Below are 19,068 nucleotides of genomic sequence, written 5' to 3'. Positions count from 1 at the left end.
TATTAAATTTTTAAAAAAAAAATAATTTATTAATAAATGTCCTAAAACATGTCAACATTACATTTTTTTTTATATATATTTTATATATCTCTATAGTATATAGAATTATAGATCCGGCATCTTCAGCATTCAGGCAATGTGGGTTGGTGGAATGTACCATTCTCTCTCCAACCAACCTCCATTCTGACTTTTGACTCAACCATTCTTATTTCTTCTTGGTTGTTAAGCTGTGGTTTTGGTCCCCCACTCCCTTTGGCTGCTCATTTCTCAATCCCACCAACCTCCAAATCTCTTTGCACACCATCACCTCAGGTCCTTCAACTTTTACACCATTGATTCATTAACCTTTTCCCATTATTATATTGGTAGTTTTGTTAGTTACGCACAAAAATTCTATGAATTTTTCACCTCTCATCCATTTAATAACATTTGAGAAATTAGTGTTTGACTGGACCACAAAAACACACACAAAAAAGAAAAAAACGTGTGCAACAATTTGGTGCAACTTGGGACTCTTTTTTTTTTCCTTATATAATTGAAACCATCACCAACCCAGATCCTCGAGCTCTCGTGAAAGAACACAGCACACCTCTCTTTAGTTTTGTTTTGTTTTTTTGTCCGTGCTGGTGAAAGTGGGGCCCACTTCACGATGAGAAAAACCTAAGAATCCACACATTCCAAAAAACAACGGCAACCCTACATTTCTCTTCACATCTACATTACATAGCCCCTCTCTCTCTCTCTCTCTCTCTCTCTCTCTCTCTCTCTCTAAAGATTTGGATTAATCCATGAGACCCATTTGCGTTTTGCTATTCTTTTTTATTTTTGCATGAAATTTTTTTTGATATTCTCTATTGATTCTGTATTGGTTCTCCTTCCTTTTTTATTGGAAGGGCCTAACTTTTTTGAATATTCTTACTGATTTATTGATTGGGGTTTGTGATCTGCTCTCGTTTTCTTCATCTGGGTGCCTTAAATTTTGAATTTTGCTTCGAATTCGGGATCTGGGTCAGTGTTATTTGTGGTGTCAATGGGCGCTTTGGATGAAGGGCCCTTGGATTTGGAGCTTGAGAATGGAGTGAAACTGGGTTCCATTGACCTGGGATTTGAGGAAGAGCCAGAGACTATAGCCATTGAAGATGCTGTCAGAGTTCTATTGCATGGTTTAGGGGAGGATGTTAATAGAGAGGGTCTCAAGAAGACCCCTTTTCGTGTTGCCAAGGCACTTCGTGAAGGAACCAAAGGTGCTTTTTTTAACCTTCACTTTGTTAAATCTAACTGCCTCTGTAGTCTATTTTCACCAGTGATTATTAGCTATTCTTGTTGTAAAGATAGTTTTAGTTTGCTTAGTTCTATAACTGTTCTTGCCAATATCCTTGTACCTCAATTGTCATTTTCTGGTGTTTCTAATAGAGACATCCTGAGTCAAATTCCCCCTCCCATGTTGTAACTATTGAATTATCAAAAAAAGAAATAAAAAAACTGTTCTTGGATCTAGTCATTTTGTTGTATTATTATTAGATGTAATGTGCCAATAGAATATGGTTCATTCTTGTCCTTCTGATTGTTTGGCTGATTTTGGTGGGTTTTCTTCGGTTAGTATTTGGGGTTGTTGGGAAGATGACGCTTACTAATAAAATATTGTCAACAATCCATAGTATGCGATAAAGTCAATCGATATTAAAGTACCAGTATCTAATGCTAATAAATTAACTTTTGCATTTTGATTCCAAAATAATTGCGGTCTTTGTGTGTTTGATAAGGGAAGATATTGACTATCCATGATGGCTATAGGAATCTGTGTTTTTTTTCATGCTTGTGTTGAATACTCAATGAATGCAGGCATGCCATTTGAAAACAATAAGATTATTTTCATTTTTCATAGCATAAAGCACAATACTAGTTACAATTAAACTGACATTTTGTTATTGAATAATTTTTCTAGAAAAGATTTTTTTTTTTTTTTGGTTTAATGAGTGGAACCTATCGAAAAACATCACCAACATTATATTGCTTACCAAATTTGCATTTGGTTGTTTAATGAGTGATTGCATATTGTTCAACTCTGAGATGCATGAAACTGAACTACTGTGCTTTTTTCCAATACTCTCAGGTTATAGACAAAAGGTAAAGGAAATTGTCCAGGGTGCTTTATTCCCTGAAGCTGGTCTGGATAATGGGGTTGGTCATGCTGGAGGTGCAGGTGGACTCGTGATTGTTCGAGATCTTGACCTCTTCTCATACTGTGAGTCATGCATGCTTCCATTCCAGGTCAAGTGTCATGTGGGTTATGTCCCTTCTGGTCAACGAGTTGTAGGCTTAAGCAAGCTTTCCCGAGTAGCTGATGTATTTGCAAAACGACTCCAAGAACCTCAGCGTCTGGCAGATGAAGTTTGTTCAGCTTTGCACCATGGGATTAACCCAGCAGGTGTTGCTGTCATTCTCCAATGTTTTCACATCCACTTCCCTAACTTGGAATCTGTCTTTCTTGACTCAAATAACCAAAGTTGGGTAAAGGTTCTGGTTCGTTCAGGTTCTGGGGTTTTTGAAAATGATACTGCCGAAGCGTGGATTGATTTTTTGAATCTTCTGCAATTTAGAGGCATAAATGTGGAAAAAGCTCGTCGGAGAGACTCAAGTGATCAATTTTGGTGCCCATCCCAATCTTTCTCAGGTGAGAAAACTTCCTCCAACAATGAACTGGCCAACCCAGGGATGGATGCTGCAGTAGCTTCAATTCTCAGGTCTTTGGGTGAGGACCCATTGAGGAAAGAGCTTTTAGGAACCCCTTGCCGATTTTTGAAGTGGCTGATGAACTTCCAAAATAGTAAATTGGGGATGAAGCTAAATGGCTTTGTGTTTGGTAGGATGGATTTGCTAAAACCCAATGGGGAAGTCACCCAGAGTGAAAAACATATCCATTCTGAGCTAAACTTGTCATTCTGGTCTCAATGTGAGCATCATTTACTTCCTTTTCATGGTGTTGTCCATGTAGGATATTTTTGTAGTGAAGGATTTAATCCCATTGGAAAATCCTTGTTACAGTCAATAGTGCATTTTTATGGTTTCAAGCTCCAAGTACAGGAAAGACTCACCAGGCAGATTGCAGAGACTGTTTCATCATTGTTAGGTGGAGATGTAATGGTAGTTGTGGAGGCTAACCACACCTGTATGATATCTAGAGGGATTGAGAAGTTTGGAAGTAGTACAGCTACTATTGCTGCATTGGGTCGATTTTCAACTGACCCTGCTGCAAGGGCTATGTTTTTGCAGAGCATTCCAAGCACTTTCACCACTTGAGGATGGTGATTCTAAATTAAACTCCTCTTGTGGGTTACTTGTCTCAGGTATAGTTCCTGTCATTTCTTTGCCTTTCTTGGTGGTTTTTGCACTTGGTAGTGGCGAAGGCAGGACAGGGATTGATTTTGATGTATCTTCTCAAAGATGATTTGAAAGCAGCGTTTGGATAGCGGCTGCTTTTTGGCATCTGCATTTTCAGCTCTTCTTCTTCTTCCCTTTTTTTTTTTTTTTTTTTTTTTTTTTACTGAGAAGCGCTCCATCACGTCTGTCAGTGGGTCCCATGCACTATGCATGAGACCCACTACCTCTTGACCAGCAAAATAAGCGGTGGACAGTGCTTTCCAGTGGGTCCCGTGCACTGTTTGCGGGATCCACAAACCTATTTTTTTCACACAAACTTTCATTAAAAATTGGTCTCATGACACTATTCACATATTTAAAAATTATTTGGCTAGAGTGTTTTTCAGTTTTCGGCAAAATAAGCAGTATCCAAACACACTCAAAAACAATTTGTTATCTTGCTCAAGTTTTGTGTTAGGGGTGCAAATAATTGCACCTTAATTGGAAATGATATGATTACGAGGATCTTAGAAGTTCCTCCCCCATTCTAATGTTTGTAGCATAAACCCTTGGAAAGAAAATTTTGAGGGCATGTCATTGTTTCCAACTATCCATGAAGAACAATTTCTTCAACTCTCTCTAAAAATGTTGTTTGGCAAAAATGATTAACACCAGTTTAATAGAAGAAAATTAAGTAATATCATTAATTTGTTATCTCACTATTACTGAATTTCAGCTGTGCACGAGCATTTAATTTAGAAGAAAGAAACCACATTGTATTGAAAGTTTTTGAAACATTGTGCCTGCATAAAAAACCTGCAAGCTAAAGGCCACTAACATTTTCAGAATTCTCTCTCCATAGACACGCCCAGCATCCATCTAAAATGATTCTAAAACCATCAAAGGCATCAAAGTGCGAAAGCAAAGCACAAAGAAGTGCATTTTTCTATTGCATCCAACCACATAAGCAATTTAAAAAGCCAATAACAGTTCTCATGACCAAAAGGAAATCAAAAACAAAATGATAGCAAAGAAGACCAAAAGAAGTCAACAATCAATGACGGTGGAAAACAAAGTAATCCAAAAGGCCAATAGGTGGCCAAAAGAAAATAAAAGACAAAATGATGGCAACAAGAATCAAAGAAGTTAACAAGACAATCAATGACAATGGAGACTAAAAAGAGAGTTCCAAGAAATATCTTCTATAAGAAGCACATTTCTCAAGACTTGAACAGTGTAGTGTTGTAATGGGTAATTGTCCCACTCTCCTTTAAAAGTTATTATGGTTTTTGAGTGGAATTATGATGTGTCTTTGTGTTAGAATATATTTCTCTCTCCCTTGTATATGTGTTTGTTTCTCCACAAAAATAAAAAAGGGTAAGTATAAGAAGTTTTTTTTTTTTTGATGAAAATGTATAAGAAGTATTGATCGATAAAATTGTATGCATTTTTATTATGTGACAGCAGTAGTGTGTTGTGGAGGTTTCGTAGTGGCAGCTCTAAGAATATTTTTTAGGGGCCATTCAAATTTGTATTGAAAAGATTAATAAGTACCTCATTGTAAATAATATTTTCTTATTTCATCTTGATAATTAGGATGATAAGATGAGATATTTTCTCATAACCCATGATTCAAAAAAAGATTTTTCAAATCAATGTGAATTATTTTAGAAGATGAACCTTAGGTAGTAGATATCTTATAATACACGTGATTTCTTTATCAAAAATTTATCCATAGTACTAGCAAGAGAATAAAGGAAAACTATAAGTTCATTGACATGTTGTTTCTTAGTATAATGAATACATTTATTATTGTTACTAAGATTAAATCTTGGAAATCATCTATAGTCTCTAACTATAATCAAGTTATTAATTATTGTTGTTAAGTGAAATTTAATTATTATTGCTTAGATACTTTAATTTATTATTTATTAGTTTTTGTTTTTACTCATTTCAATTCTTTTATTTAACAATTCAACTCAACTTTGACAACTTATTGGTATTTGTAATTTATTAAGAAGAATTTTTCTTGTGTCTTTTGCAATACTCTATTAAAAATTCAACACAATAATACAATCATTAAAAAAAATAGTCTTCACTTACCACTTTCACTACCTCACACCTAATTGTCTTCTAGTGTTCACACTCTATTGCCCACTTAATTGTCTTTCTTTTTTTTAAGATTTAAAATCAAAACATTACTAATTTTTGTTGTTAATTTTTTTTTTAAATAGATTTTAGATCAGATTAATTCGTTATCAGATTTTTTTTTTTTTTTTTTTTGGGTTTAAAAAGGCTAAGATAAAAGTTGGTGTTGAATTGATTTGTTTTTTGGGCTTTTTTTTTTTTATTATTGGAGGCAACCTATCACTGCCCTTGGTTTGGACTGCCTAGAAATAGTCCATTATATCGAACTTTGAGGCCTTCGTTTCCTCAAAGCAATCAATGAAAATTTGTGTTCATAACAGTTGGTATCAAAGCCGAGAATATTAGAGTTGGGCATGAAGGAAAAATAATGGATGCATGATCACAAGAGCCCATTAATCCCCAAAAAAAAAGGTGGTCCAATGCGTGAAGCTTATCTCTCAGAAGCGTTGGTAACAACCAGTGCAACATGTTGTAGAGAGCATGTCATTTTAGACTTTTAGTGACAGAGTTCAAAAGAGTTTATTGTTTGTTTCTGAAACTCATAGCTTTATGCCAACACAACCATACTAGAAGCACAAGGAGGTAAAACTTTCATGCTGTACCAATATGGATTCTTGTGATGTGAATAGAAGTTGGCTTATGTCAATTTGGACACAAAGCCTTGCATAATGTACACTTGAGTTATCCCAAGGTCAAAGCAAACCCATAATGGATATATAGATATATATATATACAGGTTGTGTTAACGGGCACCGTTAACAACACATATTTGGGCAGCTTTTCAAATTTTTGGGCAGCTTTTGACAGCTTTTGGCAATTTTTTTTTTTTTTGGTAATTTTTTTGACAACTTTTTTCCTTTTTTGTAAGTGAAACCCAAAAATGGAAATTCTTAACAACTACTACACGGTGCTTGTTAACATTTCCCTATATACACACACATATAATATAATTCTTATCAATTTTATATACCACTATAGTTCTTTGACAAATTTTGTTGGAATAGCGCGTTTGTTTGCGAAGACAATTTTGTAGCCATCACAATTTAAATGGTCTGCTTTCCAGGTGATTGTCATCATTATCATCAGCTAGGGTCAATTGATACCACCATGAAGATCAGTTTGCAAAGACACATAACCAGACAATAAAAATATTCATTTAGAAATATTGAACCAAACCATACTTTATTTGTATATATATTATACTGTACATGGAAGTTCTCACTTGCATGTTTGTGTAACAATGTACTTAGAAATCAAACTCTGAAATAAAAACTACAATATTCTATTCCAACCACAAGTGCCTAATTTTATGCCAATTTATGTCAAGTTTAGGAGAAGCTTTGTGAAGTTTTGCACGAGGCTTTGCTCCTTTGACATGAGGAATATGAGCATGGTGCACATAAGCTGAGATGATAACGATTCCCAGGGTGATTAAGAGCAATATATATGCAGATAGAGGTACAGTTGGAACCTGCATATAACTTATCACAATCAGTATACATCCTGTGGCCAACAGGACCATTTATATAACTATATCAACAAATTTGTTATTGGTCCCATTTCATGCTCTTTATTTATACCAACCAGACAACATTAACTTTCTCTCTGTGTAGTGTGCATGTGCATGCTTGTGTTTTCCATTATTCTCAAGAAACAATATAGGCCCTTCAGATTGAATTGCTAGAATAAATCACTGGGTAATCACCAATAATGATAACAAAATTAAGCTGTTACACAATGAGATCGGACTAAAACCATAATGCACACCAAAGACTAGAATCAATAATTCTATAGACAGAACTAATTTAAAAGCTAGGCAAATCAATCTGAAGCAACATCACTCTCAAAGCTATCCAAATATTTGCTGCAGTCAACCTAATTGACTGTGTATTCAATATGGAAGCCAGAATATGACATGATTTTGAATCTAAACCAGAAAAAGCAACAGAGAATGATTTTCTACACACCTCCACAGGCAACTGAAAAATGGTCAAATTTAAAAAATCTTCCTTGGCAAGGTTAGCTTCAGTTTTAGACCATTTAAAAATCCCCAGCTTCCTATTACAATACCTTACTGAGACACTGGACTTCCCAAGACACTTAGCTATGATAGAAAACTTCGATATACTCCTAACATGACTAAAATGAACTAAACCTAAATTGCCATGCTGTACCCTTGGTCCAGCATTGAATGGCAGTCTAAGATCTTCAATTTTTACTAGTCAATCACCCAAGCAGGCTAATGAGAAAGTTTGCACTAGACCTTCACTGTAATAATTGAATCAAGCCTCAAGATGCACCAAAGTTCAAGTTTAATTAAAATTTAACTAAGCAACCTTGACTAACACAAAGTTGACTTGCCTCAGCTCAACCTATTTTACACCAACTATAAACTACTCAACCTCATAGGATCCTTTGAACATCGTATCCTGCCTCTCAGAATGTACAAGTTGGATCATTACAAGTTTACAATGACTAAATTGTTATGTTCAATTAATGAAGGCAGTGTAATGGGATAATGGAAAGTGACGTGTAGCCATGCCTTGACACAGTGAACTTCCTGCTGCAGAATTTGGGCCAGTATGAGGGAAGGCCAAACTCAGAATATTAGTAGATTTGTTAGCATAGTTTTCATCTGACAAGTTCATCATGCTAAATTTAAACAGAAATGGAAGTTTTGAATCATAAAACATCACTCTTCTCAGTACCAATGACCACATTGGAAGTATTCTACATTTCAAGCCAGTAGTTATGAAGTTGATTTGGGTATGTTTTACAGATAAAAGGGTCCAATTTCCCAGTACATTTGCCAAAGCCACCCCATGTGGGGTGGAAGGGAAGGAATCACTCTCTCAATGAAGTGCTTCTAAATTGCAAAACAGCTTCAAAAACTCACTGGTCAATAGCGTAATAATAATCCAGAATGAAAGTATTTTTGCACTGCTCAGACTACAACTACCTAAAAAGGAACAGATAGCCAAGAGGAAGCCATGGTCTGCATGAAGTTTGGAGACATTTCAAGTGGCAATGCATTACATAGCCAGAAATAAAATATGGAAAATGGAATAGAACAAAGATGAAAAAAGAATTAGACAGCACATCACTTGAAATTTCAGAATTTGAGTAAGTTGTTCAGGAATCACATCAGAATCATATAGGGTATAGAACGTTTTGTGAAGTGTGGTGTCATATAAAACATACTAGACTTCCCATGAACTTAGTAAATTAAGTGCTAATAAACCAGAGAATCTCAATGCAGAGATTGTGAGACTGCTAGTAATTAATAGTTTCCCAAGATGTAGAAGCATAAGGAATTCATGCCACATTACATACACTGCCACTTTGAAGATAAGAAAAAACCAAATACCACAAAAATGACTAAATCTCTCGCAGGTAAATATAGGAAGAACTAGCACACCTTTTTTGTTATCCAGCTCTTACGAGGAAGATTTTTATCAGCATGCTCCAGACAAAAGCATAACATGTCAGTTATTGTCAACTCAGTAACTGGATCACAGCTTTCTGCAGCCACAAAAGGAATAATAAATTATTAATTGATTTAATACCAACCTTATTTGACAGCCTGAAAAGGAACAAGATAACTAAAACTGTCACCTGCAATGTCAAAAATCTGTTTTGCGGGGGGAATACCAAGCAACTCTCCCAGATGGACACGGATGCGAGCACGGTCTGAAAGTGAAAGTAGATCACCATGCGTAACAACAACAACAGGCTTGTCATCTGTAAGGAAAATAGGAAAGGTTCAGCCATTATTACCCAATAATTACCGGTTCTGCTCACCATGCATTACAACGTGTTATGTTTTATTTCCAATGAAGATAAACAGTAAGCACCACACGGTTACGACTATTAAAAGACCAACAGTCTGATCTAGACAGACTATCCAGGCCAAAAACGTTTTCACAATTGTTCTAGGGTCCATACAGCAGGTCTTGGCCTTCCCAACAGAGTATATATCTTTTCTAATAAGGCTGCAACAATCTTAGCTTACAGACGGCGATAGCTTCTCTCTATTAATGCACCAAAACTGTATAATATTTGGTGTTGATTATGTTAACTTTTCTAAGCTACAGTCTCTCACAAAAAAGACCCATTCAGCCATAACTGTTGTGCGATGCACTCCCAGATTCAAGCCAATAACAATAAAGAAAAAAATGAATTAACATGCACATGTACAACACAAGAATTTACGTAGTTCAAAAAATTGCCTACATCCATGGGTTGTGACGAGGAAAATTTTTCACTAAGAAAAACATGGAGATTACAATAGTGGCACATATGCTCTCTCAAGAAACCCTAACCCCAAATACGCCCAAAAAACTCTCTCACAAATAACAAATATCAGAGATTCTTGCGCAAAAGGGTTGATTTATGCCACGACTTTCTCTTTCCCCTTTATAAACATTGGCTAGGGTTAATAGAGTGTGCCACACACAAAACAAGGCTCCAAAAATCGGCTAATGAGGAATCCTGTTGCAAGTTAAACTCAGTCAAGTCATGACCAACTTGATGGCAACCAAGCCACAGGCCAACAAATCTCCACCTTAGTTTGAATAGAATCAAGCTACATAACAAAAGTTCCACATCACCTTCACCAAAGCCCATAAGGGCTATCATAGACTGCAAACATCAATTAAGTCCAAGCAACACTTAAATTTATGACTTATCCTAGGAACTGGCTTTGTGAACATGTTACAGACATTTTTGTTAGTATGGATTTTCAAAAGAGATATATCCCCCTAAGAAAGTTACTCTCTAATCTTGTGATATGATACCACACGTCAATATGATTTATTCTTGCACATATACTTGATTGCAAGTAAATTGTGCTCTAACTAATACAATGTAATGCCATTGTCTTGTTTGAAAGTTGAAACCAAGCTCACTAAATAACAGTCTTCTAAACCAAACTACTTATTTTAAGGCCTCTATTACTGCAATACATTTTACCTCTATGTTGGATAGAAAAACTGTATCCTACAAAGTAAACTTCCATCAATGTTGGCTTTTTAGGATTTGTTGCATCTTCTGTCTCTCCGTCCACACATAAAATAGCACCACAATTTGTGTGCCTCACGAACTAAAAACAACCAATTACCATGTTTTACTCTCTTTGACAGACTTAGTATGGACAGAGGATGAAATAAGTTACTGACTAAATGCAAGAGAGACATATATTTAAAGATAAAATTATAACTGTTCAGAAGAGTCACAAAGGCAAAAGATGCATTTTGTTAGGAACCCGATTCAGGGTTAGGATTCTTTGTTGTGTCAAGTTGGTTCTTTGGTAAGAATGCTAGGGTTTGGTGTTCAGGGTCTTTAGGGTTTCGGCTATGGTCTTAAAGTCAGGGTAATTTAAGTGTTTCAAATGAGTTCTTGAAATGAGAAGTGTCAAGGGTTTGAGGGAAAGAACTCAAAAGTTTCGGTTTTGTGATGGGTTGCATGAAATTTTAATGGTTTATGTGAAATGTGACTATTTTGAAAGAGTCACCACCTCCAAGAATGAGAATACTTAAAGGGAGTCTCTACCTCCAAGAGAAACAGAAAGGCTAAAGAAAATTAAGAAACTAAGCAACAAAAGGATTCATCTTCATGATGACAAATGATGAGTACATTGATCTATTTATACAACTCTTTCCTTATTTTTATAGGCTAACTAAATGGGCATGTGCTTACAAGAATATACAAATATGTGCACTAACTGTAATTAATTGTACCTAAATATACAACTCTTTCCATATTCTTATTGGCTAACTAAATGAGCAAGCGCTTACAAGAATATACAAACGTGTGCACTAACTGAAACTGGTTGTAACTAAATTTTGAACTAACTACAAAACATGTGCTTTAATCAACCCAAGCATGTGTTACAAGTACATTTGAGCTCATTTTTGAACAATCAAGGTTCCCCCACGTACATGGCAGCTAGTAAGAGCCTCATACAAAATTTGGGAGCCATTGGATGTGCGTGTGCCTATAAGTACTTCAATGGAAGATTAGAATGTCAACTGGACCACTCTGTGTGCGGATCTACAATCCATTATAGATAAGGGTTTCTTAACACATTTATTCATGGCTTAGAAAGATCAATGAATAGACACAATATTCTAACAGTAATAAAGCTTGAAAGTTTCACACTTCAATGGAAAATTAGACCATCAATTGGATATTCTAGCAGCAATAAGCAAAAAGTTTGGTAGCAAAATTTAATGAGGACATGTTAGAAAGATCGATGGCTAGGTCCTCCCCCTTCCATAAAACTGCGGTGCTCCTAGGGGCCCATGCTTATGTCCAAGAAAGGAGTATAAAAACACACTAAGGTTTTAAAAAAATAACCTATGTGGGATCAAGCTTCTTCACTACCCTCAACCATTGTTCAAGCGGACATTTTTTTAATTCAATTTCTCTTTCACTCCTTAATAGTTTTGAGCAAAAAAACCTTACAGTGTTATTCTCCTCATGGAAGTGAACACATCCCAATGTGGACCTGTGTCAAAATAAGTGTGGATCCCATATTTATTTTGGCTCAAAGTTGACCAAAAACCCATTTATTCTCCTCTTGGATGTGAATACAATCCAATGTGGACATGCTCAAAAGACTTGTGGCATCAAAAAAGCTGCTCCTTGTATAAAACGGATTCGGCTTTGTGGCCCTTCATCTGATCTTGTATCCCTTCATCAAGAACTTTAGTAAGAGTCTTACTCTTTCTGCTTCATGGGATGTTAGCCTTGTCTTCAATACCTGATGTTTGGGCTTTTTTCTTTCTAGAGGAGATATGTGTAATAAGATTTCCCATTTCTATTATCTATGTTTCGTTGGCCAGTTATATATACACACACAAACACCCATACACTCAGTCAGCCCTCTAACGTTTTTCTCCCTCATATTACCATAAATACTAATTTTTGAAATACAGAGGAAAAAAACAAGTGCCTGACAAGTTAGAAACATTAAATTTTTGCATAAAGTTTATAAAAATGTTACCAGGGGAAAGAAATCAAGGATCCTATTACCTTTGAATGATACATATGGACAGCTAAATGCTCTAGCAAGTGTCTGGCTATACTTGTTCTCTGAATCATCATTACTATCCATTGATTTCAGAACTGACATTCCATTAACAACAAATATGACGAAATTGACCATTCTGATCTCACTGGAAAGAAAACGATTCCAGCGATCTTTGCACTTCATACTGGTTCTTAAACTTGGACTATCAGAATTCCTGATAAGAAATTTGCAGAAGTGAAGTAATCTAAAAGTAGACAAATAGTGAACCACGAAAGTAAAAGGATACAAGCTTGTCAAACGTCAGACCTGATAACAGGATCCCCATGACGAACACCCTTTGTCATCCAAAGCTTTAATATTTCATCATTATTAGATGGATCATCAGATAAACTGCGTGTGTCATAAAGACAAAATGATGTGGAGCTTTTTGGAATCATATATTCCTGAAGGAAGTAGGTCCCATCCCCAACAGATGAATCTGGCACAAGAGAACACATAGAGAGATTGAAACTATATAAATTAATGACTAAATTCATCCCCTTATTCAAAGAACATAAAAGACAGCATCATTTCATGATTTACATCTAACATTAATGTCAAATGTTAAAGAATTATACATGATACTTGTGCTCTTTCTGATGCAAACTTGTCTTCTTCAAACACCTTGGAGATTCTATTTACAAGACTGCTTTTTCCAGATCCTTTTGGACCAATTAATATGAGTGAGGTTGTCTTTGGCACATCATAATCAGTCAATTGCATGCCACCTACCTTCTCCATCCATGCTCCAGGGGTATAGCTGTCAAAGTCAATCTACCACGTCATTTTAGGCTAAGCATAACCAGTCTCTAGCACAATGAATAATAAATCACTTAGTGATAGTTACATGTACTGCATCATTACAATTAATAATGTGATGTTTTATAGATTTATGGTAATGAAAACTGGACCTACCCTTTAACTGGTCCTAGTCCAGACATACTTGTGATTCTTCTCTACCTTCTCCATATCCTTACTTTAAAAAGAAGCATAAATTGAAAAAACACAGGTGAATTATGACTATTACTTAGTTATTGTGTGAGAAAATGTTCGTGTATGTGTGCACGACTTTCCATCATTTTGACAATTATAAATAGATTCATACTCTAGAGAACAAGAAAATTTGAGGTTTATCTCATATTCTGCAATATAACTCAAGCAATTGATTTTTGTTCATTAACAATTATAAGGAGTACGAAACTAAGTTTTAGATGATAACAGCCACTAAAAACACCAAAAACTTGCATACAAACTATTACAACAATAAAAGGAATTAAAAGAACACAAAAAATGAAACCAAAATCAGCTAACATATTACATTAGTACCTCAAGATTTTGCTCTTTGCCTCTTTCAAATTTTCACTGCGAATCTGCAATTCATCATAACTCTGCAAGACTTCTCTATAAGCATTGTGTCTCCTCCTTTGACTGGCTTCGAAATCCAAAGCTGCTGAAGAAAACCCATTTCCTACTTCATTGACTTCTCCAAAACCCATCCCATCGTTTTCTATCATAGTACCATGCTCAAATTTCATGCTCATATCATCCCTGACCCATTGAAAACCAGGACCCACATTCAAACTTCCACCAAAAACACAATCCCAAAAGGCCAAAATAAACCCATTTGTTTACTTAGAAAATGAGATAAATAAATAAAATTAAAAAAAAATTATTATACTGACATTAAAAGTTAGAATTTAATACTTAGATATTTGACTCCTTCCAAATTGAGCCTAAGGAAACCACGAGGGTCATATGATCAAGTTTAAGTTTTTCAGTTTCTCTATAAACCAAAATGACATAAAGCATACAACTTTCAAGTATGAGGATTCTATTTTCTTCACTTCTCCCATAATAAAAGAATCTAATATTATATGTATGCCATACCTGAAAAAAGTAGGGGCTTGGGATGCTGAGTTTGACAACTCTTGCTCTAGAGAGGACGAGTCTTCCTCTGCATAATTAAAAAGTGGGTTTTGTAAGTTACAGAATTTACAGTCCCCCAGTATTGGGCTTTACAAAAAAACACAAAAACCCTGTTTGGTTCTCTGGAAAATCATATTAAAAAAAAAAAAAAAAAAACGATAATAGAAATGGCTTCTTATCTTAAGACATTTTGTAACACACACACACAGAAAGATAGAGTGCTTACCAGAAATTGAAGGGGGAGGAGTGATCGTATCACCACCCATCTTTGCTTGCTAATTGCTGATTGCTAGAGAGAGAGAGAGGAATCGCTCTTTTCTTCTATGCTAAGCAAGAAAGAACTGAGTTGAGGAATTGAAGTGGAGGGAGGTGGTTAAACACTTGGACTTGGAGGTGGAGGTGCCAACTGAATGCCACGTGTGCTCAATGCCATGTTGTCTGCCTCTGACTTTTTTGGAGCTTTCCAAGATTTTTTGGTTACACACTGTTTATTGTAAAAATTTGTTATTGCGCACACTCTTTATATATTCCCATTGAAATTATGTTTTGAAGATAATGATTTTAGTTAAAATAACAATTAAATTGTTATTTTAAAATGCGATTTCAATTCACGTGGCAACATAATTATGTGTTTACAATGAGTATGCAGTAATTGGTGTATGATAAGAGTAGTTCTAGAACTGTAAATTATTTCACAACTTTTTTTTATAACTCTCACACGACAAATTGTGAATAGTTGTTCGTCACTAACATAAAACCCATAATTTTTTCTTCATCACTCAAACTGTACCACATAACAATTATGGCAAAGAAGTTGCGATAATTCTGTGTGATCCTATATTTTTTTGTAAGGAACATCATTGCTCAGGTTTTATTGTAGGGAATCAACGAGTGGGGGAGAAACGATCGTCAATTTTTAGTACATTTTTAATTAATAAGGAAATGGAGGAAGGCATCTGATTCTAGATGGTGGTGGATTGGAATCCAATTAAAATTCTTATTCAATAATTTCAATTCTTGATTTGTCCTTGTCTCTAATTATTTTTATTGTTAGTTATTAATCATTTGCAGTGATATGGGACATCATGACGCTTTTTGTTGAACATGTCTAACTCCTTTTATTTTATTTTTATTTTTTTGGAATATTTCTCATGTAAAAACTAAAAAAAGAGATTATAAATTTATAATAGTTGTTCAGGGCCATATTTCTCCTTTTAATTATTAGTTGTTCGGGGCTATTTTTTTGACAAGCCCAAAACAAACGACCCAAGTACAACTAGAGGCCCACTATTGCTGGTTATAGGCCCAGATGAATCCAGGTCCATTATTTTTATCATTTTTACCTCCATGTAGCCCAAGCCCACATAATAAGCCCATAATAAACTTGGGGAGAAGTGATTTTGAGGGTAAAAGAGAAATTTCCTTCATATATCCTTGGACTCATCAGTCATCACTCGAGGAAAAAGATTGCAACTGGGGATCACTTGCAAGAGCATACACAAAATAACGTGGTAGGTTTGATCTCTCCTCTGTAACTTTCTTTTCTTCTTTTTTTCTCTTTTTCACATAGCTCGTCTAGGCGGCAACAATTTGCTCTCTCCTTTCTAGCTTTATTTTCTAATCAACATCAAATGAAACCTCACAAATTCTCCTTAGTTTGTGTACTTTGTCTTTCTTCTTGCATTAACTCTCAAGCAAAAATTCTTTTTTTCTCTCTTCTTGGTTTCACACTCTATTTCATCTCTTTCCATAGGGAGCACCCTTGGACCAAAGTCATCAAATTCTTAGTAGCATTTTTTATAAGACTATTTTCATATTCTCTCTTAGACTAGGAATACATTACTTCTTTAACAAAGAATAGACTTTCCTTTCACATAACAGAATATCAAATTAATTTTTCATTCTTTAACTAAAAAACCTAATTAACTTTTCAAGTCACAATTGAAATTTGACATTTTATTCCTTCAAAACGTTTTTTTAAGATCCCACTTGATAGTTGGTATTAAATTTACTCCTCTGTTTATGGTTTTTTTATTCAAGCAAATTGCATTTGTTAATAGCGGACTCAACTCTCCATCTTGAACTCAAGTCAAAGAAGCAAGTCCATCAAGACATGACACGTGGTGATGTGACAAAAGCAATCCCAATATTCCTGGCAACTCCACAAGGGAACATTTAACACAAACATATATATTGTTGCACAATAATCAATCCGAACCACATGAACAACGTGAAGTCCAACTAAGGAACGGTGGATCCTCAAATCGCTTTGCTATACGAGATGTTGCAAAGTATGTAACAGACATAATTTGAGCTCATCGAAGTTGCTCAGCAAATGAAAGTCAAGGATTCCACCGAGAGGCCAAAACAACAATAGTAAATTGCTTAATTGAAAAGAACCAACAAGATAAAAGCATCGAGGACCCACGAAATGGGAACTGGGAAAACTACACCACAATTTGTTAACCATTTTAGATGTGGCTGCTTTGATTGAAAACGAGCATAAAAGGCTTCCTGGGGAGCCTTGACACTTGGTCCAAAGGTCCCCCCTTATCCAGTTGAATTGCTGAATAACCGTACCCCAAAGAGGACAAGACTTCAACATTTATGATGTATGGTGGACTCTTGAGAATGTCATGAAATATCTCAGCAAGTTCTTGGATGCAATAAGGCCACAAGCAAGTGAATCTGAGTTGTGCCTCAAAGAGCTTTTGAATGGAAGGTTTGGGTTTAAGCAAAACCATCACACAAAACTCAATTTTCATTGCTCAATTCTCAAAATCTGAGTTGTTTGGTTTAATTCTCTTTGCTCAATTCTCATTACACAACTCAAAATATTGAGAATGAGTGATGAGAATCCAACCAACTTTTTAGTGTTTTTTAGATTTTGGTTTGGGATAATTACACTCCCCTCCCTTGAGATTTGGGAGAATAGCACTCCACCCCAACATGAGTATCTGACTTTGAGTGCGATAATACCCCACCACTCATGTTTAATTACCAAAATGCCACTTAACTCATAACTCAAAGGGGGTAATTACACTTTTTTCTCATCTTTCTTTCTTCACTTTTGCTTCGTCTATTTCTTTCTTTGTTTATTTTGGCCTGGGAACGGACGAAGTGCTTGGTGATGCTTATAGAGAGAGCATGACTTACCAACTACCAAAGAAGCATGGTTTCAGTAAACTGAGCAAAACAAACAACGCCCTTTGCATTTTTCACCTTCAAGCTCATCTTTCTTCCTCATTTAGACAAACAAATTTGGTACTCTCTCATTGAAGGCAACAAGGTTGATTTGTTTCAAGATTTATCTTTTTCCATCTTGAAAAATATCAGATATATGGTGAAATTATGAGATTTGGGGGAAATCTGAAATTTGAGATATGACCAACTTGAAAATATTGGATTTATTCTTTCTTCGTGCCGCTATCCTTATTTTCTTCTTTGGAGTACCGTTTGAGTCTGCAATTTTGAGTTAATGTTGCTTTTTTAAATTGAAAACTAAACCAAGTTCTGATGCCAAACACAATAGAGAGTGAGTTAAGAGAAAATAGGGAATTAGGATATGAGAATATGATTTATGAGAACTAAGATATAAGTGAGTAGTGAACCAACACAGCCAGCTTTGTACCTGGAATATGTCAGCCAGTTCTTGGTGCAATAGGTCCATAACGGAAAATTCTGTAGCAAGTACATCCACGACAAGGAAAAGTTACTTTGATCGGTTTAAACAACACCGAGCAAAATATGGGCATAGGATTACGAGTATATTCATCGTTTGCAAAACATAGCCTTCAATTGTCATGTAAAGTATGATGAACATGAGTTGGTCAAAATCTTTATTGACATTATGATCCCAAGATTATCATCAAGCGCGCATTTCGAGAACCTTGACATCACACAATTTGCCCAACTTCTTAAAAAGACAAGAAAGACGATAGTGTCAATAGCCAAGTAGCCCAGGACCGACAATAACACTGTCAGACACTCATTGTAACTAGTAATAGCAGGAAGAGAGGTAAACAGTAGTTTGAACTTGAAGAATGCCTGCCTTGTGCCCTATACCATTAGGAGTATGAAGAAAATTCGGTTGTTTTTTAGCGGCCATTAGGAGGGTAATTGGCGTTACCCCACCTTTCCTTGTGAGCTCTGATTGTTACTAACAGTTAGAGAAGCCATCTCCTTGAAAGTTTGAACGAAAATCAGAGGTGGCTTGTAGAAAACATAAGTCATATTTCAAGTAAAGTTCTTCAACAATGTCCCGGAGAATAGGGTATACTGGCTCATCTCATATCCAAACCATCAACTACAGAGTATATCTTATGGGGGTGTGAATTGCTAAAAATTTTATCTCACAAGATGCCGTCAGGCATCACAAGTCATTTTAGGAATGATCATAATAAATGAAGTTGGATTTGAAAATTTTATTCTATTGATTTATTCACCCATATATGTACACATAAACCACATATCTAATAATCTAACCGTGCACCATTCGAATCTATGAAAAAAGGAAGAGAACCAAAAAAACAAAAAACAAAAAAAAACAAAGAGATTATACA

The 19,068-nt window shown here is 35.4% G+C and overlaps 2 protein-coding genes across 4 annotated transcripts; one reads left to right on the top strand and one right to left on the bottom strand.

Annotated features, from left to right (window-relative positions):
- Positions 1 to 282: 282 nt before the first annotated feature.
- LOC126699040 (GTP cyclohydrolase 1) lies at positions 283 to 3,501 on the top strand. Its single transcript, XM_050396591.1, has 2 exons — positions 283 to 1,244; positions 2,114 to 3,501. Exons 1-2 carry the CDS (start codon positions 1,031 to 1,033, stop codon positions 3,298 to 3,300), a joined length of 1,401 nt encoding a protein of 466 aa, XP_050252548.1. The 5' UTR covers positions 283 to 1,030; the 3' UTR covers positions 3,301 to 3,501.
- Positions 3,502 to 6,673: 3,172 nt separating this feature from the next.
- On the bottom strand, positions 6,674 to 14,908 carry LOC126699039 (uncharacterized). 3 transcript variants are annotated; one of them, XM_050396588.1, is made up of 9 exons: positions 14,733 to 14,908; positions 14,468 to 14,534; positions 13,907 to 14,161; positions 13,159 to 13,340; positions 12,848 to 13,019; positions 12,544 to 12,755; positions 9,124 to 9,249; positions 8,927 to 9,030; positions 6,674 to 6,979 (listed from the first exon to the last, which is right to left on the bottom strand). In XM_050396588.1, exons 1-9 carry the CDS (start codon positions 14,770 to 14,772, stop codon positions 6,791 to 6,793), a joined length of 1,347 nt encoding a protein of 448 aa, XP_050252545.1. In that variant the 5' UTR covers positions 14,773 to 14,908; the 3' UTR covers positions 6,674 to 6,790. The 3 variants fall into 3 exon arrangements, with proteins under 3 accessions (XP_050252545.1, XP_050252546.1, XP_050252547.1); XM_050396589.1 differs by having other exon boundaries at positions 13,907 to 14,128; XM_050396590.1 differs by lacking the exon at positions 14,468 to 14,534 and having other exon boundaries at positions 13,907 to 14,128; positions 14,733 to 14,876.
- Positions 14,909 to 19,068: the final 4,160 nt, after the last annotated feature.

This window comes from Quercus robur, chromosome 9 (genome assembly GCF_932294415.1).
Source record: "Quercus robur chromosome 9, dhQueRobu3.1, whole genome shotgun sequence".
Classification (NCBI taxonomy): domain Eukaryota; kingdom Viridiplantae; phylum Streptophyta; class Magnoliopsida; order Fagales; family Fagaceae; genus Quercus; species Quercus robur.
The sequence above is the reverse complement of the archived record's forward strand: the minus strand, read 5'-3'. Positions and strand labels throughout refer to the sequence as shown.